This window comes from Balaenoptera acutorostrata, chromosome 2, assembly GCF_949987535.1.
Source record: "Balaenoptera acutorostrata chromosome 2, mBalAcu1.1, whole genome shotgun sequence".
Classification (NCBI taxonomy): domain Eukaryota; kingdom Metazoa; phylum Chordata; class Mammalia; order Artiodactyla; family Balaenopteridae; genus Balaenoptera; species Balaenoptera acutorostrata.
The window spans coordinates 184052959-184075882 of NC_080065.1; the positions used below are offsets into that span (position 1 = coordinate 184052959).

Below are 22924 nucleotides of genomic sequence, written 5' to 3' on the forward strand. Positions count from 1 at the left end.
TGCGTCTAGGCCGCCCGTGAGGTCCAGCGATGCTGTTTAGGAGGCGTGGAAGGAAAGCAAGTGGGTACACAGTAGCCTGAGGAGGCAGGGAAGGCATGGCGACCCCAGGATGCTGGAGGCCTGCGGGGTCAGGCGAGCACCGGGCACCCACCAAACTCGTCCCGGCCGTGCCCACCAGGCCGGTCCACAGCCCTGGGGTGGACGGCAGCCCGAGGCGGAGGGGGCGCCCGCCGCCTTAACCACCTGTCTCTCTGTTCCCCCCAGTTAAATGGAAGTGGCCAGCTCAAAATGTCCAGTCACTGCCTTTCTGCTCAGATGCTGGCGCCCCCGCCCCCCGGGCTGCCGCGGCTGGCGCTCCCCCCCGCCACCAAACCCACCTCCGAGGGAGGAAGCTCGTCGCCGACCTCGCCCTGTAAGCACCCGGGAAGGCGTCCCCGAGGGGCCCCTCCCCTCCCCGGCCCTGCTTCTGGGGTCGGGGTCTCAGGCCCAGCCCAGTGGGTACCGGCGAGTTTGGTGGGTCCCCAGACGGAGGCCTGGGGCCCACGTGGTCAGGTCCACACAGGGCCAAGGCAGCCTGAGGGGATGGCCAGGGGCAAGTCTGGGGTCCACCCCCGTTGGCCGAGTGGCCTGGGGCCCCCGTGTCCCCGCTCTGGGCCTCTAAACCCTCTTCCATGCAACAAGCATCTGGCAGTAGGTGAAGATCTCAAACTGGAGGTGGGAGGGCCCGACTCGGCCCCCAGAAGCCTTTTGTCTGTGGAAAATGAGAATCTGTCATGGTGATGGTGGTTTTAAAATCAGGACATCTCACATAGAAATTCCAGAGTTCCGGATTCTCCGGGGAAACTGGCCCCAGTGGGCCCTGTTCCTGCTGGTAACCTGGGCTGGGCCACGTCTTTAGACAGGACCCACCCTGCCTGCCCACCTGACCCCAGGAGGCCCTGGGTTGGCTGCCTCGCCTTCTACAACTTTCTGCTCTCTGGATGTGGGTCCAGGTGGTAGCCTGGTGGGAGGCCCTGGCTTGGTCTCCTAACGTGCTAGAACTTTCCACTCTCTGCATGTGGCTCCAGATTATGGCTCACCAGCCCCCAGGGCACCTCCCACCCCCCCCCGCCAGCCCCCAGGGCACCTCACCCCCCCCCCCGCCAGCCCCCAGGGCACCTCCCACCCCCCCCCCGCCAGCCCCCAGGGCACCTCCCCCCCCCCCGCCAGCCCCCAGGGCACCTCCCACCCCCACCCCCCGCCACCCCCCAGGACACCTCCCACCACCCCCCCCCGCCAGCCCCCAGGGCACCTCCCACCCCACCCCCCCCCCGCCAGCCCCCACCCCAGTCCAGGGCTGCTCCAGGCTGGGAAGAGGTTCCTAGAATCCCCATCCTGGGGTCTATCTACCCCATCAGTGGTGGCTCTGCCCCCAGCCTCTCCCTAAACCCCCTTCCTCTCTGGGTGTCTCTCTCTCCCTCGCTCCCCAGATGAGATTCCTCACCCCACCCAAGCAGGAGGGGCCAGCCCTTCCATCTGGGCCCCATCGGCCCCCCTCCCCGCATGCAGCACCCCAGTATTTCTTCCCCAGCATCCACTGCCTGCCGAGACCCGGGGCAGCCTCACGTGCAGACGGGCTTTCTCCAAACACCATGACGGAGCGCAGGGCACTGGGTTGCAATCCTGCCCCTGCATCTTGCTCCCTGTGTAACCTTAGGCAAACGTCCTCCCCTCTCTGAGCCTCAGTTTTCTCAGCCGCAAAATGGGAGAGTCACCAGAGGGTGGTGGCGAGTGAGTCGGTGCAATAGATCAGGGAGAACATTTAGCGGGAGGCCGGGCGCAGAGGACAGAGTTGGCATGTGGCGCTGGTCTTCACCTACTCTCCCTGCTTTCTCATCTGTGAAATGGGCATAATGATCACGTCTGCCGCGTTGAGGCTGCCGAGGGTTAAAATGGGATGGTGCCCAGTGCCTGGCTTACAGTGGCGCTTAATAGACGAGGGAGAAACATGGATTTCTTCTCCTTCCCCTGCACTGGCTTCTGAACTGCAGGTACAGCCTGCTTCCCACCACCGCCCCCCCCCCCCGCAATCCCCTAAGCCTCACCACCTCCCACTTATCTGCGCTCTGGTGGAGACCACGTGGGGACCCTCCCCCCACCCCCGTCCCCTCCCCAGCCTGGGTTGCGAATCATTCAGTCACCGGCAAAACATGGTGCGATTAAAATATAATCGTATATATATGTGCGCACACGCAGCCTTCCCCATGCCCTCTCCAGGAGGGAAATTAATAAATAAAACGCCCTCAATAATTCATGGCACCCCACGCGGTGGGATGCAGGCCGCAGGAGCAGGATGGACCAGGCAGTGGAACACTCTGAATAATTCACAGGCGGTTTCTGGATTATGAAACTTTCATCCTGCGCCTTCCCTCTCGGCAGACACCTGCCCGCGTGACCCCGGGGGCCCGAGACCGTGGGCTTTTCGGGGTGCCCGGACCATCGGGGGAGGGCGGCAAGCTCGGAGGCGCCGGGTGCTGGGTGTGAAGGCCTGGCTGTGTGACCCTGGGCAGCGGCCACCCTCTCTGGTGCTCCCGCGCCGCCCCTGCGCTAACGGGCTTTCGGTCTCTCTCCTCCCCGCAGCCTACTCTACGCCCGGCACGTCCCCTGCAAACCGTTCCTTTGTGGGATTAGGACCAAGGGATCCAACGGGCATTTATCAGGCACAGGTAGGGGCCAAGAGGCCGGCTGGTGGGGGGGTGGGAGGGGCAGGGCAGAGGGGCCGGCCTGGGCGCACAGGGAGAGGTCGGCCTGCTGGGTCCCGTGCCGCTCCCGCCAGCCGCACCCCTGGCACGGTGGCCAGCCTCCCAGCCCCTTCCAGGGCCTCGAGCCCACGCCCAGGGACGTGGTATGGCCCCAAATCCTGCCAGGGGACACTCCTGGCAGAGCTGCTGTGGGGCTGGGGTTTTCACCGCCCTGGCCCCATTTGTACCTATGGGAAGACTGAGGCTCGCAGAGGCAAGGGGATTTGCCCAGGATCACACAGCGCGTCAGCCCAGGCTTTCAACCCCCCAGCCTTCATCCCCTCCCACGCCGGCCAGAGGGAGGGGCCACAGGAGAGGGAGGTAGGGGGTGCCAGAGGACCCCAGGACGCCAGGGGCAGGTGGGAAACTGAGGCAGCCCATGGCAGGGGGCGGGGCCTCCTGGTAGAACATGCAAGCCCTCACCCCTGGCTGCGGCCTGCGAAGTGGGAGTGGGGCAGCAGAGGCGGGGTTGGCATCACCGCAGCTGAGTGTGCACCAGGGTCGGGGGCATGAGGCTGGCTGAGGACGAGACAAGGAGGCTCAGAGAGGAGGAGTGAGTTGCCTGAGGCCACACAGCAGCGCAGGGCAGAGCCTCGATGGGTCTGGAACTGAGACTCATGGCTCCCAGCTTCCCTCGGGGTGGGAGGTGGCCTCAGCCCCTGCCCACGTGTCCCCGACCCCCGCCTTCGGGCCGGGGTCCACATCTGTGTTGCGTGCAAGCCGGGAGTGTGTTGGCGGGGGGTGTTCAAGGGCGGTGGCTGGACCCCAGAGCCGTGCTCCCTGGTGCGTGTTGGGGAGGGGGTCACGGGTTATGAAACAGCCAGAGGGCAGCACCAGCTACTGCAGGCCCACTGAGGTCCAGACGCACAGAGAAACCTCTTCAGGGCTCCCCAGCTACTCCAAATCCCCAGAGCCAGAGAGTACGGGGATTTGTGGGGTCCCCAGGGGTCAGGTTCGGATCCTCAAGCCACTCTGGGAGGGTCCCCTGCAGTGGAGTTCATCGGGAGGGGCTGACCAGGCCCAAGGAACCTCCCGCCACAGCCTGAGCCCCTGGCGACCGTCTGAGGCTGGCCAGGTTGCTGCTGGCAACTCAGGGGGACAGAGTGGGTGGGCAGGACCTGGCTATCCCCCTCCCTCCCTGCCCAGACTTTAGCTGGGGGTGCTGGGGTCAGGGCACCAGGGCTAACTGCGGGGAGCTCTGAACCTCAGTCTCTTCTTCTGGCCTTGGGCACCTCCTGGGAGTCTTTGAAGGGTCTGGAGCATTAGGGGACCAATTTTATCCAGAAAGGGCACTGAGAGGCCAAGACCACCCCAACACACCCTCGCACATCCAAAATATAAGTGTCCTGCTTTACAGAGCCCCAGCCAGGATCCAGACAGAGGGATCACTTGGTCAGGGTCACCCACCGAGTTGGGGTGGCCCCAGGATTCCCCGCTTTGGGTTTTGGGTTCTGTCCCGGCCTAGACACCCCTGCCCCCCGCCCCCGGTGCTCAGGGAGCCGGGCGTTTCCTCTCCCACCCCCACCTGACCCGCTGGAGGCTGGGAATGTCCTAATTGCTGCAGAAAGCAAAGCTAATAAAAGTGACAGGGAGGGGGCCCTGGCCCCTTAACCCTTCCCCAGCCTCCCCCCAACCCCATTGTCAACCCCTGCATGGGGGGATGGGGGACCACCCGGAGCCAATGGCCTGCAAGGGGGGGGGGAAACCAAGGTGCCAGGGAGGGGGGCACCTTTGGTCACCACCCCCCTTGGCCAGCAGGCCCCGCTGGGGACCCAGAGAGAGTGGGTCTGGGGCTGTGGAGGAACCTGGGGGTCGGGGGGCGCATCCAGGGCCCTGCCTGGGTGGGGAGGGGTAAGAGCCTGGCGTCAGGTAGAGCAGGGTGTCCAGGCAGGGGGATCAGCGCTGCCAAGGGCTGGAAATGATGGGGAAACAGCCTGAATGTGGAAGACCTCAAATGTGGGCTTTGGCCTGGGGGCCAAAGGGAGCCACTGAAGGGATGAGAGGGAGGGAGGAGCACAGCCAGGGCTGGGAGTTGGAAAGAACTTTGTGGGGCTGGTGGGGGAGGGTGGCACGGAAGGCGACAGACGGATGAGAGACCCCAAGGCTTATGGGAAAGGCGAGGCCCCCCATCTAGGTCTGGTGGAGGACCCCGCCAGCACCACGCAGGCAGGACCACCAGTCCCTGGACTAAGGGCGCCCAAGTCCCCCAGTGGGTTCAGGCGCCCCCACCCCCACCCCCGGCAGACCCCAGAAGGAGGGAAGGGGGGAGGAAGGGGCCATGAGACCCACTCCCCCCTCTTGGAGCCCCTGTGCAAAGGGCTCAGAGCCCAGAGGCCTCTCCTTTCTGGCCCAGTCAGCACTTCCTCCGCCTTCATTATTCCTGGCCAGTTGGCTTTCCTCTGCCCCCACCCCCCGCCCCTGCCCCCCAGCCTGCAGCAGCTACTCTCCCCGCACCACGTGCCCATCCATCTCCTGCCCTCCCCGCAGTCAGTGCCTTGCCCCCTGATCAATATCCTCTCCCCCAATCAGCGCCCCTCCCCCAATCGATGTCGGTTGATCTCTCCCTGATCAATTGCCCAGCTTCTTTATTCCCTCCACCCCCGTCTCTCTCCATCAGTCCCCCCAGTCCTGAGCCATCCATCACTTTGGCCCCCAGAGTGGGGCTCTTGTGGGCTCTGACACCCCCGCCCCCTCCCCTGTGTGAAGGGGTCCACCCGGCCGAGCATTTTACACCAGAAGCCCTTTGCCCATCACGCCCATTCAGCAGATGAGCAAACCGAGGGCCAGAGGAATTTAAGCCACATGCCCAAAGCCACACTGGTGGCTCCAGCCAGGCCAGGGGGATGCCAGAAGAGCCCAGACCTCACTACTGGCACCGCGTGGCCTCCGTCTCCCCCTCAGCTGATGGGGGACAATGTTGAGTTGAGGGTGCCCCCCCCCAACTGTTATGGGCAGAGAGCCTAGGAGGGGAGGAGGCAGGGAGGAAGGGCCTAGGGGAGGCCGGCCACCACCAGGGAGGGTCACGCCCAGAATCTGTCTGGTTGCCAACGGAAACCAGACATGAGGTAATGGCCAAGATGAACTTGAACTTGGCTGGAGGTGGGGGGCTGGGAGCCATGGCGCCAGTTCGATGGGATGGCCCAGCGGCTGCAGGGTGGCCTGGTTGGAGGGGGTGCGATTGATTTACAGCAGGGGGCGGGGGAGCAGCGCCGCTGTGACCCCAGCGGGGTGGGGATGGGGGTTACCTACCCCCAGGCCTGCCCCACACAGGCGAATTGGATGCATATCCAGGGGAAGGGTCTGTACAGCGGCTTCCCTGTGGAGACCCAGGCCAGAGCTGTCCGTGCAGACCTGGCCACCTGACCCGGAGCCTCAGTCTCCCCCTCTGGAAAGGCCAGGCTAAGGGGTCAGCCCCAGGCAGGGGGACAGGCAAGGACTGAGGCCTCTCAGGCCTGAGTTCGAATTCTGGCTTCTCCCCTCCCACGCTGGTGGACTTGGGCAAGTTACTTTACCTCTCTGAGCCCCGGTTTTCTTCACTGCAAAATGGGGTCGGGGGGCAGTAGTCCCTGTTTCATGGGGGTTCTGGGGGAACCGTTAAATGGGAAAATGTCACCCTCCGCGGACAAGGTGGGCAGATCCCCTCCCCTATTTTATACTCAGGGCAATGAGGTGCGGGGGCGAGGTTGCCGGATTTAGCAAACAAAACCACAGAATGCTCGGGTAGATTTCAATTCCAGATAAAGGATTTTTTTAAAAAAATTTTTTTTTAGCATAAGTATATCCCAGAAGTTGCATGAGATGGACTTATATTAACAGGTTTATCCATAGTTTATCTAGAATTCAGATTTCACTGTACATCCTGAGGTTTATCTAGCAGCTCTGCTTAGGGGCAAAGTCACTTGCCCAGGGTCACCCAGCAGGTTATGCCAGGTCTGGGATAGGGGAGACAGAGGTCCCAGGTCCCAGGGGGTAGGGGGGCCTCAGTGGGTATGGGCAGTGGCTGGCGGAGCCTGACCCCCATCTCTCTCCTTCTCTTTCTCTTTCTCTGTGTCCCCCTCGGCCGCCCAGTCCTGGTATCTGGGATAAGAAAGATTTCTTCCCACGCCCTGCTCCTTCGTCCAGGGAATCGCGGGGAGCCGCACAGCCGGCCCCCGGCCCACGTTTTCGGTGGCAAGCTAGAGCAAGCAAGAACACCCCGCTGACTCCCAGCCCGGCCGAAAGACAAAACACACAGACACATAACACACAGGAGGGAAAAAAAAAAAAGAAAAAAAAAAAAAAGGAGAAAAAAAAAAAAAGACAAACGGGAAAAAAAAAAACAACAAAAGAAAACCACACATAAAAATAAACCCACCCAATCAAGAAGATAAAAGGTAAAGATGGCAACGCTTCGGACTCTTGGGATGCCGCGGCCGGACGGACCGGACCGGAGGGCCAGGCCCCACCGCCCCTGGGAGCGGGCGCTCGGGGCATCCTAAGTTATTCATCTCCTCTCGCTGCTGCTCTGGGAGGGCTGCCTGCCCCCACCTCCGCCCTGGACCAGGTGAGCGCAGCCTGGTGCCCGTGCCCGGCCGACGGGGCAGGACACCCAGCGAGGCCGCCTCTCCCGCGCGCCCCCATCGCCACTGCCACCGGGACAGTGTTTGCCAAGTGGGGAGGCAGCCCCCAGGGGGCCGGCGAGGACCCCGGCGGCAGGCAGCAGAGGCCACCGCGGAGGCCGGGGTGAGCAGGGGTGCGACGGGGGCAGAAGAGGGTTGCGGGGAGACCCCGGGCGTCACCGGCGGACAAGGACGCATGGCCAATACTCTCTCAGGAGTGCCCCGCGGTTGTGGACCTCTCCGCCCCGCCCCAGAGCGCGCCGGGGACTCAGTCTTTGGTGAAGCCCCGCGTGCCGGCCCGGTTTGGGAGACATCTCTATGCAAATGACCCCCAGCCCGCCCCCCCCCCAAGGCATAGGAGGCCACCCTAGCGCACCCCAGCCCCCGGGGGAGGGCCCCACGTTGCACACACTGTAAGAAATGCACTTTCCGAGGAAGGGGCTGGGGGCGGTGGAGCGGAGGGGCCCGGAGCTGCTCTGGACTTTCCATCCACCCAAGCCCTGAACGGGGAGGACCCCACCACCCCGCTTAGCCCATGGAGGTGTGGGAGGTGAGAGCGAGTGGTTTAAGTGCCTGATTCCCACCGCCCGCCCCCCCTCCCCTTTGTCCAGCTGGGACGCGAGTGGCCGTGGGCATCCTCCAACTTCCTCCCCCGCAACCCGGCCCCTCCAGTTGCTGACCCCTCATTGCTATGCCCCCCCTCAGAGCTAGAGCGATGGGACCCCGCCCAGTGGGCCCAAGGGGCAGAGCTGGGCATCCCCCCAGCGTCCTGCCGTGCTGGGGCACGGGGGTGGGATCTGGGGAAGGCGGTGTGCCCCCCGTCAACGCCTCCTCTGCCAGTGCCTTACATCCTGGAGCGACACCCCCTCCCTGGTGCCTCCCGGCCCAAAGGGGGGCCACGGTTTGCACTTTCATCCCCCCACCCCCCGCCGAAGTGGGGCACAGCCGGGAGGTGCATCGCAGCTGGGCCGCCAGAAGGAGAGAAGGCCAGGCCGGGTGCAGTCCACGTGTGCCTGGACAGGGCAGGGGGTTCTGGCTGGGGGCAGGGAGGGTCAGCGCCTCGGGGCTCCCTGCAGCCTTGTAGGGGGCCTCCCATCTGCTAAACATTTTCCGTTGAGCCGCTCCAAAAACACTAAACCTGGGGCCACCGGGTGCCCCCTCACCCCAGCTGCCCGGCCCCATCCATGCCTCCACCCCGGGATGGCCATCTTGGGTGGGGAGCCTGGGAGGGGGTGTTAGGTGTTCTAGGGTCACCAGGCCCAAACACAAGGACCCCTCCCGGCCCATCTGTCTGAACCCCAACTTGCCTCCTCCATGCCTGGCTCTGGGGAATCCTGACGTCCATCCCCGGGCCCAGGCCAAAGCCATGGCCCTGGGCAGGCCTCCGCTTCACCTGCTTCCAGCCTGGCCCTCCCCTCCCTCTCCCGGTGAAACCCCGGTGCCCCGGGCCTGGCCAGCCTCCCCCCACCTCCCCAGACACCAGACTTTCCTCCTCCCAAACCAGCCCAAGGGGCTTGGCGAACCCACTTGATCATAAAGAGAAACGATCCCTCCCCCCGAGACCCTTCCCCACCAGCCCCACTCCCGCTGTCCGGAGGGGTTCCAGAACACTTGGTCCGTCCCTCTGTCCCCAGGGCCCCTCCACTGGGTGGCTGTTGGGGACCAAAGCATGGGCCGCTCTCCGGGAGAGCAGGGGGTTGTGTAGTTGGGGTATCCGGAAAGCTTCTCAGCCGGGAACCCTAGGGTGAGGGTAGGTGGGGGAGGGGAGGGGGCACCTGGCAGCCCCCAGCTACCTAACTTTGCATGGTGCTTAGTCGAGGATTCCTGTGACCTGGCTCCTGACGTCAGCTCGCGGCGGCTGAAACTGCATGGCGAATGATACTGGCTCTATCTCCCTCCCCCAGCCCTCCCCCAGCCCTCCCCCCGACTCCCTCCTCTTTAAAAGAAAAAAAAAAGATACAAAAAAAAAAACCTTAAAAAAATTCCATGTTTCCTAATTTGCACGAAATTTTCTACCACATGATGTGCCTTGCCTTCCAAAAATAAGTATTACCTTTAAACAATATCAGCGCACACAGATAGCTGCATGCACTGCTCGTGTAGTTAAAAAAAAAAAAAAAAAGACAAAGCAATGACATGAAATAAAAAGTAAAAATTGAAAAGGGATGTATTTCTATTTGTAAAAAAAAAAATTAAGAATTAAAAAAGAGAAAAATCACATTGCTTAAAAAAAAAAATCACACGCTTAAAAATCACATTGCTGAAAAAAAAGCAATCCACGGAACAATCGCCCCACGGTTTGCTCCACCCCCAGCCCACCCTTGGCCGCGTCTCCATGTCTTCTGCTGCATTGGGGGTGCCCCCTGGTGCTCTGCGACCCCCCCCCAGCCCCACCCTCGGTCTCCAAAGGGGTTGTTTCCGAATCCCCTGCCCACAGAGGCTGGCGGACAGACCTCAGGGGTGTCCCCTGACACCGGGCAAGGGCTTCTCCCCTCACCGGGCCACAGGCCAGCTCCCCAGACGCCACGCATGCGCCCGCGACCCATGCGGTCCGCCCATGGGGCGGCCGCCCTGCCGACAGCCAGACTCCCCACCCCGTCCCACCTCTCCCGCAGGCTGGCGTCCCCCTGGCTCAGGGTCAAATCGCTGTCCCGCCCCCAGCCCCTTCTCCCCCTGTGCAGCCCGCCCCCCCCCCCGCCTTCTTGCCAAAGGACCCACCCCACCCCACCCCACCCCTGGAGACTGGCCTTGGGTGGCAGGAAGGACCCTCCTGCCCTCCCACCCAGTTCTATTACGTCTTCCAGCTGTTAACTGTGGAGGGGGGTCTGGTGTGAAACAAACAAAAAGACGAAAACCGAACCCAATATATGCAATATTTGTCTGTCTGTACCTGTAGGTCTAGTTCAGCCATCGGAGGCCCGGCCGGGGGGTCAGGGGGCAGGGGCAGCCGGAGGCACCGCGTCCCAGGCCCTGGCAGGGGTGGGCAGGGGGCTGGCCGTGCTGTTGTCTTCTCCTCGGTTTTATTTTCTCGTATTTTCCTTCCTTCCTTTCTCTGTCTCTCTTTCTCTCTTTTTTTTCCCAATTTCCTTTGCCTTTCACTCAACCAAAGCTGAGACAGTAGCAGTTAGTGGGGTGTCCAGGCAGGAGGACCAAAGGGCCGGGTCCTCCAACCTCGCCACCTCTGGCTGGCCGTCCCCGGGCCCCTCAGACATCTCCTCTAGGGATCCACCAGGCAGACGGTCCCCATTCATTCCCCGGCCACCACCTCAGACTTTAGAATTGTCTCCAGAGCCGGGTGGGGCTTTGCAGACAGGCCCGGGCTTTCATCCACCACCATACGTTCATGTCATGTTTTCTTTCGAAAAGTCACCTCAGCAAGCCCCAGGGGCCAGAGGGAGAGCCCAGACCATGGCCTCAGCTGGGCCTTGACACTGCCCTTGGGAACTGCCCTTTGGCCTGAGAGCCCAAGGCCATGCTTGTCAGTTTCCATGGGGGCTGATTTCTGGTTTTCATTCCCTGCCCGCCCCAGGGAAGTGGGAGCAGCCAGTGGCACAGGGAGTGGGTGGCCCGCCCCTGCAGGACCCCTCCCCCACGGGCTTCACCGGGACCTCCTCACGGCCCGCACTCCACAGCGCCCCAGTCCCCACAGCTCCACCCTTCCTCGCCCCCAGCTGTGCGTCAGGATAAGGCAGAAACACTAGGAAGCAGCCCGCTCACCTGCCTTTGCAGTTTGGGTCGATGCCCGGGGAGGGGGGCGGGCAGGGGGTTGGGTGTTGTTTTTGTTTTTGAACATAGATGAAACTGACATCTCAAACCTGCGGCCCACTGGCCCATTGTCCATCCCATACAGAGTCCCCCAGCCTGACCTTGGGGTCCAGCCCTTGCTGTGGAAAAGACTAAGGAGACCTCCCCAATATATGCAAATTGCCCCCATCCCTCTCTTTGGATGAGGGAGGGCACCGGACCCCAACCTGGGTGGAGAGGGAGGTGTGGAGAGGTCAAGCTGACCTGGCCCTATCTGACTGGGGCGGGGTTCCGGGGTGCCCCGTGCCCAGGTCTGGAACCCCGGTTCTGGCTGAGTTCTGAGCCCAGATTCCCACCCTGAGCTAGACAATCAGACCGGAAAGGAACCTCAGAGGAGACATGGGGCGGGGTGGGGGGCTGCTGCAGCTTCAGCCTCAGCGTCCCCCTCCCTGCTCCGGAACTTTCTCTCTGTCCCCAGAGACAGCAGTGTTCAAGAGCAAGCAGATTTGGCTGGACAGTGGCCAGTGAGGCAGGATCCCGGGGCCCGGAGCAACCGTCCAGACCCCTGGAAGAGACAGCGCACAGGACCCCCCCACACGCACCCCTCCTCTGGCTTCTCTGACGGTACTTTGACCTCCAGCGTAGGGCTATACTATACATTATATATATATATATGTGTATAATTTTGGAATTTTTTTCTCATAATACAGATTATACAGTGGCTACTTTTTATTTTGGCCTGGATTCTCTCTCTGAGACCCTGATTTTTACTTTTTTGTGGGGCGGGAGGTTCCAGAGACCCATCCTCAAATCCAGCATCCCCTGCCTCCTCCCATCTTTCCCTGTTTCTGCCACTTTGGACACTTCCTGAGGGTCTCATCTCCACACTGACACCACCTCTCCGCCATCCATGTATCCCTAAGCGTTTCAGAGTGCGTGGGGTCCGAGCTGGCCCCAGAGGCCCACACTCCCCCCGCCCCGGCCCCTTCCCCGGGCAAGGCAGGGAGACAGACCCAGAGCGATCCCAGCAGGACTTGTTGCCAGCGATACCAAAACAGACTTTTCCCAAGCAGTGCCTCACATGTCTGCTGGTGTGGCTTTGGGGTTCTCCTCCCCCAGTCCCTTGGGGTCCCCTAGGCCTCAGGAAAGAGGAGGTGGGATCCAACAGGAATAAGGGCTCCAGGAGAGGAAGGAAGTCCCACACCCCCCAAGCTCCCACCCTCCCTACAGCCCTGCCTTCACGCCACCTGGCTAGAAGGGGACCCACTGGAAAAGGGACAGGAGCTACCTCAGCCCCCCCTCTAGTGGTGAACCCCCAAAGCCCATTCCCAAAAATGCATAGACATCCCATCCTCCCAATCTTGGGCCCCAGCCAGGCCCCCTGAAACCAAAGCCCCTTCACATCCAGGGGTCCTGGCCCCTACCCCCAACTTGTCACCCTCCCACCCCCCAGGGCCGCACATGGGGGCGGGACAAGCCGTGTCTGACGGACAGAACACGTGTCGTGGGGGGAGGGACGACAGAGAGAGGGGAGAGGGACCCATTTTCCTCTCTGAATTTTCTTTCCTTCTTTCTCTCTTTTTTTCTTTCTAAAATTTTTGGTGGTGTTGCTGTTAATTTCCTTTTCCCTCTGAGATGTTTTTTGAGGGGTTTTTTTTCCCCATTTTGTATTTTACCGATATTACCAGGATAGTTTACTCTGCTTCTCGCTTGCTGCCGCACACACCGGATACAACACACACGCGTGCACGCACACACACACACACACACACACACCCCATGCTCATGAACCCATGCTGGGAGAAGGTTCGGGCCGGGCTCACTGCCCTCCTCCTCCTCCTCCCCAAGGTGGGGACAGGATGGGGGACAAGGGGACATCTGAGCAGACCCTGGCCCAACCTTCTCCTTGCCCGGCTCCCCTGCCCTGCGTCCTCACATCATACTCCGATCATAACCTTGTATATTATGCAGTCATTTTGGTTTCCGCCGACGCGCCTACCTAAGTACCATTTACAGAAAGTGACTCTGGCTGTTATTATTTTGTTTGTTTCCCTATGCAAAAAAAAAAGAAAAGAAAAGAAAAAATGAAAAAGGGGGGTTCCATAAAAGATTCAATAAAAGGCAAAAAAAAGAAAAAATGTATAAAAATTAAACAAGCTATGCTTCGACTCTTTCTAGCTGTCTTGGGTCCTCCTTTCTGTGTTCCATTCGGGCTGTTCTGCATTCTGTACCAAAGTGAAGGGAAGAGGCTGGAGGGCAGGCGGCCTCAGGAAACCAGTCCCGGGATTCTCCCAGAGTCTTTGATCAACAAATTCCACGGGCATCTATGGAGTACCTGCTCTGTGCCAGGCACAGGGAACTCCACCTCCTACCTGGCTCCAAGGACAGAGCTGGGCACACAGTTGGTGCTCCAAAAATGCACAGAATGCCTTCCCTCTTTTTTTTTTTCTTTTCCACCTAGCAAACTCCCATTCATTCAGCAAAGATTTCCTGAGTACTTGCTGGGTACCAAGTACTGGGGACACAGTGGAGAACAAAAAAACACCCCAGATGATCTGCCTTCCTGGCACTTACAGTTCCAAGTTGGGAAAATGGACAATAAACAATAAAAATAAGTAAATGTCGGAGGACGTAAGTGCCAAGGAGACAAATGAAGCAGAATAAGGGATAGGAGAGTCGGCCTCACATGAGGAAGTAATGTTTAAACAGAGATTTGAATAGAGGGAGAGAAACAGTCCCCTGAAAATCTGGCAGAAGAGTTTTCCAGGCAGAGGGCACAGCCCATGCAAAGGCCCTGGGGCAGCACCATGCCTGGTGTGTTGGAGGAACAGCGAGGAGGCCCGCGTGTCTGGAGCAGAGTGAGCGAGGGGGAGAGAGGGAGGCGGGCAGGGCAGGGAGGGGACGGGGTAGGTCAGCCAGGGCCTTGTGGGCCACGGGGAAAACTTGGGATTTTACCCCAGGAGGGAGGTGGGAGCCCCGGAGGGCAGTGAGCAGAGGTAGGACAGGACAACTTGGTGCCAATACCCTCTCCTCCAGAAAGCCCTCTCTACCTGCCTGGGCAGAGCCCCTGCTAGCCCTCCTAGCACCCCAGCACCCCAGTCTCTTCCACACCACCCCTGACCACTCAGAGCTGGCAGTATCCATGTCCAGCTCCTACCCCGAAGCCACAGGGGCTCCTCAAAGGCTGGGGTCAGGGAAGCATCATGGATGTGAGGGGCAGTCACTTCTCCTCCTTGGAGGCTGGGGTCTGAAACCTTGTCCCCCATCCTGGCCCCCATTCCAAGTCCCCCAGGGACCCCCAAGACGTGCAGTCAAAGCTCTCCGCTGCACAGGCTCCTTCCATCCTACCCACAAGCCTCCCCGGGAAGGACGTTTATATCCCCTTTCACTGGCGGGGAAACTGAGGCACGAAGCGAAGGCAAGACGCACGGAGAGTGACCCAGGTGCGGTGCGCTGACGCTGACGCGCAGGTGCGCAGCCCCACGCTGCTGCCCAGTAACAGGCACAGAAGACACAATCATTGTGGGGCAGGGGTGGAGTCCGAGACCCCCCCCCCCCCGCCAAGATGGACACGTACCCTTCTCATGCCCCACCCCCAATCGGGGTGGGCTCTTCTGCGCTCAGCGGCGAGGTTCTGGCGCCCCCTTGTGGGCGGACCTAGGACCTGGACCCAGAAAGCGGGTCCCGGATGGAGGGGTCAGCTGACCCGCGTCCCCACAGTCCGGCTCTCCTGGCGGAGGGGTGGAAGGGGAGCTCTAGCAGGAGCTTCTTTGCGGGGTGGGGATCTCATCTTGGGTGAGGGGCTCAGTCCGGGGGTGGGCGTTCAGCTGGGATGGAGGGTTCAGCCAGGGGCTGGAGATTCATCCTGGGGCTGCGTCTCAGCAGGGCTGGGGGCTCAATCTGGCCTTTAATCTCAAGGAAAGCCTCAGTGTTTTTCATCATTTGGCCCCTGGGGTGAAGCAGTTTTTGGCTTTGAGGGGCTGTCCCAGCCCTGGCTCCCCACTAAACGCCATAAAAGGGTCAGGCTTGCGACAACCGAAAGAACGCCCCCCCAGACGCCCCCGACGCCCCCTAGTGGGGAAGTCCCGCCCCCTACGGAAGGGGAGGAGCCCCGATAGGCCCTCCCTTCTCCCTTCCCGACCCCCTCAACACTGCCACCCACCCGGAAGCCCCAGACCTCGAACAGAGGAGACTGGAGGGCAGAAAACTCCTGCCCTCCCAGAGCTGCCGTCGGAAAACACCCTCTGACCTTCAGGATCCCCCGAGTCTGTGGTGGGAGGCCCATTTGCCCCGCCCCATCTTCACCATTTCAGCATAACAAAAAGCCGACATTTATTAGACGCTTTTGGGGTGCTGGGTTCTGCGCTCAGGATTTCTGTAGACCGTATTTCATTCAAACCTCATGACGACTTGTGAAGAATCTATTATCCTCCCCTTTTACAGGACGGAACACTTAGGCACAGAGAGGTTAAGTTACTTGCCTCGGGGCTACACAGCAAAGAAGTGGGGACTCCAACTCCTCCTTCTCCATGGCGCCTCCCCACAAGGAGTGCAGGACAGGAAGAAGGGGTTATGCTGCTGCTTCCCCCCCACCCCACTCCCACTCCTGCACCCTCACCCCAGGCCCTGGGAGTCCCAGCCTCCAGAACAGTGCCCTGAAACTCAGCACAAGGTAGAAGGAGCCTTCATCTCCCAGGAAACGGCCTTGCTCTGAGCCAGCTCAAAGTTCACGTTCAGGAGCAGCAAACCGAGGCCAGGAGAGGGGCTGGGAGACAAGTGATTCCTATGGATTCATTGAAGCAGGCCTGGAAAACTCTTGGAAGAGCTTGCACGTGGGCAAGAGGAGGACCTGGCTTCTCCAATGAAATCCAAAGGGCAATAGAAATCGGAGGTAGGAGAAGAAATCAAAAGGGCCAAAAGCTGCCAGCGATGCAGACTGGGTAGAGATATGAGATAGTAGGGGGTCTCGGGGAGGTGGGTTGCTCCTTGCGCCAGGGGTGTCCTCCAGGCTCAAGAAGAATCATCAGGTGGAGACCAAGCTTGGGAAGGGGTACAGGGCGACCAGGTAACACGCAGAGAGCCCTCCAAGAGGGACTTGGGGCAGGTCCTGAGTCCTCTGCACTCAAGGGCACTTTACCCTGAATCCCAGATGGAGTTATCTCACTGGCCCCAGGACCGGGTCCTTGCTGATGGGTCTGGAGGAGGCACTGGGGCATCTTTAGGTGGCTGCCTGGAGGAGATGAGTGGGAAACCTTCATGAGGAGGAGCTTGCCATTGCTTCATGGTTCGGAGGCCCCTCTCTCCTCCAGTTCCAACCCCCAGTCGCCCTCTCCATCCTTCTCCTCTTTTCTCACAGTCTCCTCTTCCTTCTCTTTATTGCTGTGGAGACAAGAAGGGCCCAGGTAACCCAAGTTAATACGGACTGACAGTGTTCCGGGCTTCTTACAATGCTCACAGAACCTCTGAGTCCTGCAGCCACCCTTGTTGTTCCCATGGTACAGAAGGGGACGACGAGGCTCAGGCAGCTTAGTACACAGGCCCCGTCTGAACATGAAGGAAGTGCTTGAGCCCATAGTTGAGCTGCATGAGCCAAAACCGATAAGGGGTTTCAAAACCGTGGGTGAGTGGACAGGCAGAGAGAAGGGGGATGGACCGACGGATGGGTGGATGGGTGGTGGGAAGGTGGGTGGTTGGATGGATGGACAGATGGAGGATTGGAGGCTGGAGGGAGGGAAGGAGAGAGAAACGGAGGGAGACAGGGAGGGAGGGCTGATGCATGGATGGATGATGGACGGCTTGAGGGAAGAAGGGAAGGACAGGTGGATGGATAAATGGATGGGGTTCGCGTGGGGGTGATAAAGGCTTTACAGACCCCTCCCCCCAAAAAGACTTTACAGACCCTAACTGAAACACATATTAGGGATGGGCTTCTCTGTGAGGAAGCCACCCTCATTTTGCAGGTCGGTAGTCAGGAGAGAAGAGAGTGAGGTTATGTGAGGCCCCCATGGATTCTGAATCAAAGAATTACCCCCTGGTCCTGCCCGGCCTCCTTGGAGGATGTTCGGAGAAGGGAGGGGCTCAGAGAGGGGAGGGGCTCAGAGGGGGCTCGACACGGGGAGGGGCTTAGGGGGCGGGACTCAGAGAGGGGAGGGGCTTAGAGAGGAGAGATTTAGAAATTTCGGGAGGGAGGGGCTCAGAAAGATGAGGACCCACCTGTCCCAGGGCTCGCTGCACCAGATAGCGTAGACCAAGGTGAGGACAAAGATGAGGAACAGGAAGGCCAGCGCAGCCCCCAGCCCTACCAGCCACGGCTTCCGCTGGGCCACTGCGGGCGGGAGCAAGGCGGGGTCAGCAGCCTGGCCGCCAGGTTGGGACTCTTCCCCACCCCGCTCCCACTCCCTCCCAAGGCCTTACAGGGTTGGGCCTTAACCAGCCGCGGGACCAGAGCTGCCAGAAGGGAGAACTGGCCGGGGGTCGTCCAGAATCTATCCATCCTGCTCCGTCTGTCCTCGCCCCTGTTCAGGTTCTGGGGTTGCCGCCCCAGCCAGAGGGGGAAGTGGCCTGCGCAGGGCACCCCAGAGCAGGATGTGGCCGGTGCCGCAGGAAGTCGGAGGTGGGGCCCCCTCACTGGGTTCCGGGCACCATGGGGAGGGGCTCAGGGTCCCAAGCGTCCCAGCCCCCGTCTCCCTGAGGCCCATCCTAACCCTGTCACTCCCCACGGCCAGGGACATGGGAGGGGAGGCTCAGGAAAGATGGGGAACTCATTTCCTGAGCGCCTACTATGTGCCAGGTCTTGCAATGGCTCTTGAGCCCCGGCACCTCCTTCAAGCCTCACACTCTGGTGGTCAGAACTCTTGTCCTCACGTTTCAGAAGAGGAGCCAACTCGAGGCTCAGAGAGGTCAGGCCACTTCCCCTTGGCCACACAGCATCCCAAAAGAACATAGTTCTCCCAGCTAGAAACACCCCCCTACCCCAACCCTCTCCCATCCTGGGACATGAACCTCCAAATTTGACCTTAGCCAGAGCCTGCACATGCCCCGTCCTTTGGGCAGCCTGGGCTTCCATCCCAACTCTGCCAGCAACAGCCAGGGAGAGCTGGGCCAGTGGCTTCCTTCTTTCTAAGTCTCAGTATTTTCAGCCGGAAAATGAGACTAATTGCAAACTGACCGAGACTGAGACCATAACGATGCTAGGCGTTCAGTGGGAGCACCTGTTAGGGAGATTATTACATTTTTTTATTTATGGTTTTTCTGCCCCCTGGTGGACGATCCTGGGATATTCTCAGACAGAAGCTCCCCGCCTTCTGGACTGGATCCTACCAACCCCGGCTACCTGCTCCACAAGGGAGCCCTAAATGCCAGCCTTTATCAAAGTTCTCATTAGGAAATGGTTAACATCCAGGGCAAGGTCCAGGGCCCGGAGAAAGTGAGGAGAGGGGGGAGGTTGGAAACAGGGAGGAGAGAGTCCCTGTCCCTTTCCAAGATCACTCACGTGGGGGCACCGCACCCTCCAAGACCCAGTTCCCAGAAATGGAGTCACGTGACCCAAAACCCTGGGTTGATTGGGGGAGCAAGGCTTTCCTAGGAGACGGCCCTCGGGGCTCAGGACAGCAGAATCGAGATTGCAGGGGGGAGCGCTTAATCTGCCCAGGGTATCTGGGCACCGTGGAGTTTGGTTTCCCACCCTTGCCTGGGCGTTACCCCCAACCCCAAAAGCTGTCTCCTCAAGGGGAAACTAAGTCCCGCGGGATGACAGTAGCCCTTCTGAAGGGCTCTTCCCCAAGAGGCAGTCCCTGGCCGATACTGGTCCTGAAGCTGAGTGGGAGGGAGGAGGCTCTGGCAGATAGATATCAGGCAAAGAAATCAGGCAATGGGTAGAAGCAGGAGGGGCCATGAAATTGCAGGGATTAGGGTTTTCTCAGTAACCAGGAATGCTCTCCAAATGCAAGTGGTACAAATCATAACACATATAGACCACATAACGCACAAAGATCCCTCCTTGAGGTGGGAGGGGTGGTCCCAAGCCTCTTCATTCAGGACGCTGTACTCTCAACCCCAGATGGAGTCACTGCAGTGGCTTCAGGTTCAGGTCATTGCTTCTAGGGTGTGGAAGGGGCACCTCTGGGGGGCTGCCTGGAGGCAGCGGCTGAGGAGTCTTCACATGGCCATGTTCTTGACTATCTCCTGGTCTCTGCGCTCCTCTTTCTCCTCCAGCTCCAGCCCCAAGTTTCTCTCTCCTTCCTTCTCGGCCTTTTTCTCCTTCTCTTTCTTCCCCTTCTTGTCTTCTTTACTGTAGGGACACAAAGGCCCCAGACCACAATAAGAAACAGAGTCACTCCCATTTAACGAACAATTACCTGTGCCAGGTCCTATGATGAGCGCTTTACAAAAAGAATCTTTGCTGAATCTCCAAAACAGCCCTAACAAGGCAGCCTTGTTATTTCCATTTCACAAAGGCAGAAACTAAGGGTCAGTTGTCCCATGGAAGGATGGGTGGATGGGAGGAAGGAAGGAAGGAAGGATGGATGGATGGGAGGATGGATGGATGGGTGGATGCATGGATGGATGGATGGATGAGTGGGTGGATGGATGGATGGAGGAATGAATAAGGCAGGGAGGAAACTACAAATTAGGAGCACCTGTGGGATCTGGAACCTCCAGCACATCCTGGGAGTAGGAATCACATTTTACTGGGGCTGAGCTGGGTCGTAGACAAAGCACAGCCTGGCCCACACCTGTCCCTCAGGCATCTTGGGCTCAGCCGAGAATCTCCCAGCCAGGATAGTGTCCTCCCAGCTCCTGAGCTCCTACTTCTGTCCCCAAGCCTTTGCCCAAATTGGGATCTTGCCCTGAAAGAGCCCCCAGCCCTGCCCGCATCCCTGAGCCAGGATCATGGAAGATGCTGAGCCCAGGAGAGACACCCACACCATATCACACACTTGTGCACAGTCCCTACACAATCCCACACCACGGTCTTGTTCGACAGGTATTTATTAAGTGCCTATTGTGTGCCAGGCCCTGTGCCGGGCCCTGGGGCCAGAGCCAGGACCAAAGCTCAGTTCTGTTCACTTACTGGAAGCCACTATCTAGTGTCGAGAAACCAGTAAATGACTAAGATAATTTCAGCTGGTGATACATGCAAAGAAAGATGCAGGGCTGTGGCGGAGAGAGTGTCAGGACGGCTGGTGGTCAAGGTGGGCTTCTGTGAGGAAGAAACATCTGAGCAGGGACTGAAGGAGAGACGGAGCCAGCCAGAAGATATGGGGAAAGGTGTACAAAGTAGAACCAACAGTAAGTGCAAAGGCCCTGGGGCAGGAACGTGCTTGAGGTGTTCAAGGACAGAAAGAGGTCCTCTGCGCACACCCACCCCTTCCCTCCTCGAGGAGGGGCCTCACGCAGACCCCCTGACCCCCACACACGTCTACACATGCTCACACGGCAGTACCTCAGGTCCACTTCCTCGTTCAAGTAGGGATCCATTCTGAATGCGGACTCCTCTTCATCCTCAGCTCTGCAGAAGAGATGGAGATGGAGGGGTGAGGGCGGGTGAAGGGTGGGAAGTGGGCGCAGCCTCAGCCTCAGTCTCCCCCAGGCTGGGGGGACTGCAGGAAGCAAGAGAGGGGGCTGCATGGCTGTCCTGAGCTGTGGGAGCAGGGGGAGCAGGGAAATGGGGAGACAAGAAAGGGACCAGAGAGGGTCATGAGGTAGGAGGGGATGCCCAGCGCTTTGGGGAGTGGGGAGGAGATGGAGGGTGGGGAAAGGGGCTCCCACCTCTCTTTGGAGCACCAGATACGGTTGGCCAGCATGAGGATGAAGATGATGAACAGGAACCCCACGACAGAAGCCAGGCCCACCAGCCATGGCTTCAGTTGACGCTCTGAGGCTGTTAGGAGGTGGGGGGAGAGGAGACTCAGAAATGGGGAAGGTGGGGGGCCCCCGAAAGGACAGGGGCGAAGGGTGCAGGGGATGCTCAGACAGAGGGGTCTTAGAAAGGGGCTGGGTTTCACAGGTGGTTTTGTTTTTGTTTTTTGACTGCACCTTGCGGCATGCAGGATCTTAGTTCCCCGACCAGGGATCGAACCCGTGACCCGTGCCCCCTGCAGTGGAAGCACTGAGTCTTAACCACTGGACCGCCAGGGAAGTCCTTTTAAATTTTTCTTTCTTCTTTTTTTTTTTTTTTTTTTGGCTGCGCCGCAGCTTTTGGGATCTTAGTTCCCTGACCAGGGATTGAACCCGGGTCCCAGGCAGTGAAAGCGCCAAGTCCTAACCACTGGACCGCCAGGGAATTCCCTCAGAGGTGGGTTTTAGAGAAGGGGACGGGGCTCTGAGAGGAAGGGGTGCTCAGGGATGAGGTGGGAGGCCCAGAGGGAGTGGGGGAGTTAGGGAGGCTGCCTCCAAGAGGGGCCTGACCCCATTCCTCTTCTGCCTGCCCACTCCTCTTGGAGGCCTCGGTTTCTCATCAGATGGGGAGATGGCGAGCCTGTGTCTAAGCCCATCCCCACGACCCGTCCTCCCGCCCCTGCCCCAGAGGTCGGAGCCCTACCCTGCTGGGCCTCAGCCGGCGACAGGAGCAGGGCGCTGAGCAGGAGAAGGGTCTCCAGGGTCCCCATGGCACGGAGGATCCAGCAGTCGAGGTACAGGAATGCACAGTCCGGTCAGAGTCAGGGGAGACCCTGCCCAGCCCCTGATAAGGGGGCAGGCAGGTCTGGGGGCGGGGCAGGCCCAGACCAGAGGGCCCCTCCTTTTGCCCCACCTGGTTGGCATCCACTCCCTCTCCCCCGCCTTCCAGGAGGGCAGACTCTGGACCTGGGGTAATGATTAACACGGGAGTCCGGCCCCTCTGCCCTGCGCCCCACCCAGGACCGCCAGCCTCAGGGTCCCCCAGGCTCCCCGCCACAGGCGCCGGGCTGAGCCGGCCCTGAGCTTCCTTCCCGGCTCAGTGCTTTTACACATCATTACGATTCTTTCTCTGCATGCACCATGAAATTTTGCCACCTGCGTTTTACAGAGAAGCCAGGGAGGCCAGGAGCGTCAGGCCAGGCAGAAGCAGCCAGAACTGAGATGTAAACGCGGGTCTCTCCCACCACCAGCTTATACTGGCTCCTCTTGGGTTCCCGACCCCTGGGGACCCACAGCCAGCTCCAGGGGGAGCAAACGGGGCAAGAAGGGATGGGCCACCATCCACCTCCAAACCCAGTTGCTACCGTGTGGCCGGAGAACGGGGCCCCTGGGGTAGCTGATGACTCAGACTCCTGGCTCTCCTGCGTGTCAACCTTGATCCCCAGGCTGATTAGATAGGGTGCCCTGCCCGGGCGAATGGGGACCCCACCCCAGCTGCCACGGTACAGCCACAACCCAAGCACATGGCAGGAAGGCTGGGGTGGGGAGGCCTGGCCCTTCTCCAGGCCTGAGACCTCTGTCAGACGCCTGGGGGCTGGGGGAACACCAGCATCATTGCCCACGGACGTACGGAGTGCCTGTGCATTCCTGGAGCCCCCTCCCTTCCTGAGGTCTGACCACGGTCGCTGTGCACGAGGGCCACTCAGTGGAGCCCAGGACAAGCCCAGTTCGACCAGCCAGGCAGGCACAGGTGAAGCTCCTACTGTGTGCCCCAGCCCGTGCAAAACTCAGGAGCAAAGGAAGCCCTCAGGCTAGTTAGGAAGTCAGGACCCCCAGAGACGGACCCATCCAGCTGCCGAACCAGGAATGAGGTGAGAGGCGGGGGCCGAGAAGATTCGGAGGTGGAGGAGCCCAGCGGAGCAGGCTTCTGCTTTCCGAGGCAGGTCGCTGGGCCAGCCTCTT

General features: G+C 60.1%; 3 protein-coding genes across 7 annotated transcripts in view; 1 reads left to right on the forward strand and 2 right to left on the reverse strand.

The window, feature by feature from the left end:
* Window positions 1–7112, forward strand: part of NFIC (nuclear factor I C) — a 64472-nt gene extending 57360 nt beyond the window's left edge. For 2 of the 5 annotated variants that reach the window (XM_057538059.1, XM_057538050.1), the window contains exons 9-10: window positions 265–412; window positions 6849–7112. In XM_057538059.1, the coding sequence (XP_057394042.1) occupies window positions 265–412; window positions 6849–6982 (282 nt within the window). In that variant the 3' untranslated portion in view covers window positions 6983–7112. Of the gene's footprint in view, window positions 1–264; window positions 413–2619; window positions 2706–6848 lie in introns of all 5 variants that reach the window. The other 3 variants (XM_057538068.1, XM_057538071.1, XM_057538075.1) reach the window with 3 other exon arrangements.
* Window positions 7113–16004: 8892 nt separating this feature from the next.
* LOC103003195 (small integral membrane protein 24-like) lies at window positions 16005–18894 on the reverse strand. The gene is made up of 3 exons (XM_007176543.3): window positions 17537–18894; window positions 17336–17447; window positions 16005–16501 (listed from the first exon to the last, which is right to left on the reverse strand). Exons 1-3 carry the CDS (start codon window positions 17613–17615, stop codon window positions 16402–16404), a joined length of 291 nt encoding a protein of 96 aa, XP_007176605.1. The 5' UTR covers window positions 17616–18894; the 3' UTR covers window positions 16005–16401.
* Window positions 18895–18997: 103 nt separating this feature from the next.
* LOC103002910 (small integral membrane protein 24-like) lies at window positions 18998–21869 on the reverse strand. The gene is made up of 4 exons (XM_007176542.2): window positions 21666–21869; window positions 20894–21005; window positions 20568–20633; window positions 18998–19412 (listed from the first exon to the last, which is right to left on the reverse strand). The coding sequence occupies exons 1-4, from the start codon at window positions 21730–21732 to the stop codon at window positions 19280–19282; spliced, it is 378 nt and encodes a 125-aa protein (XP_007176604.1). The 5' UTR covers window positions 21733–21869; the 3' UTR covers window positions 18998–19279.
* Window positions 21870–22924: the final 1055 nt, after the last annotated feature.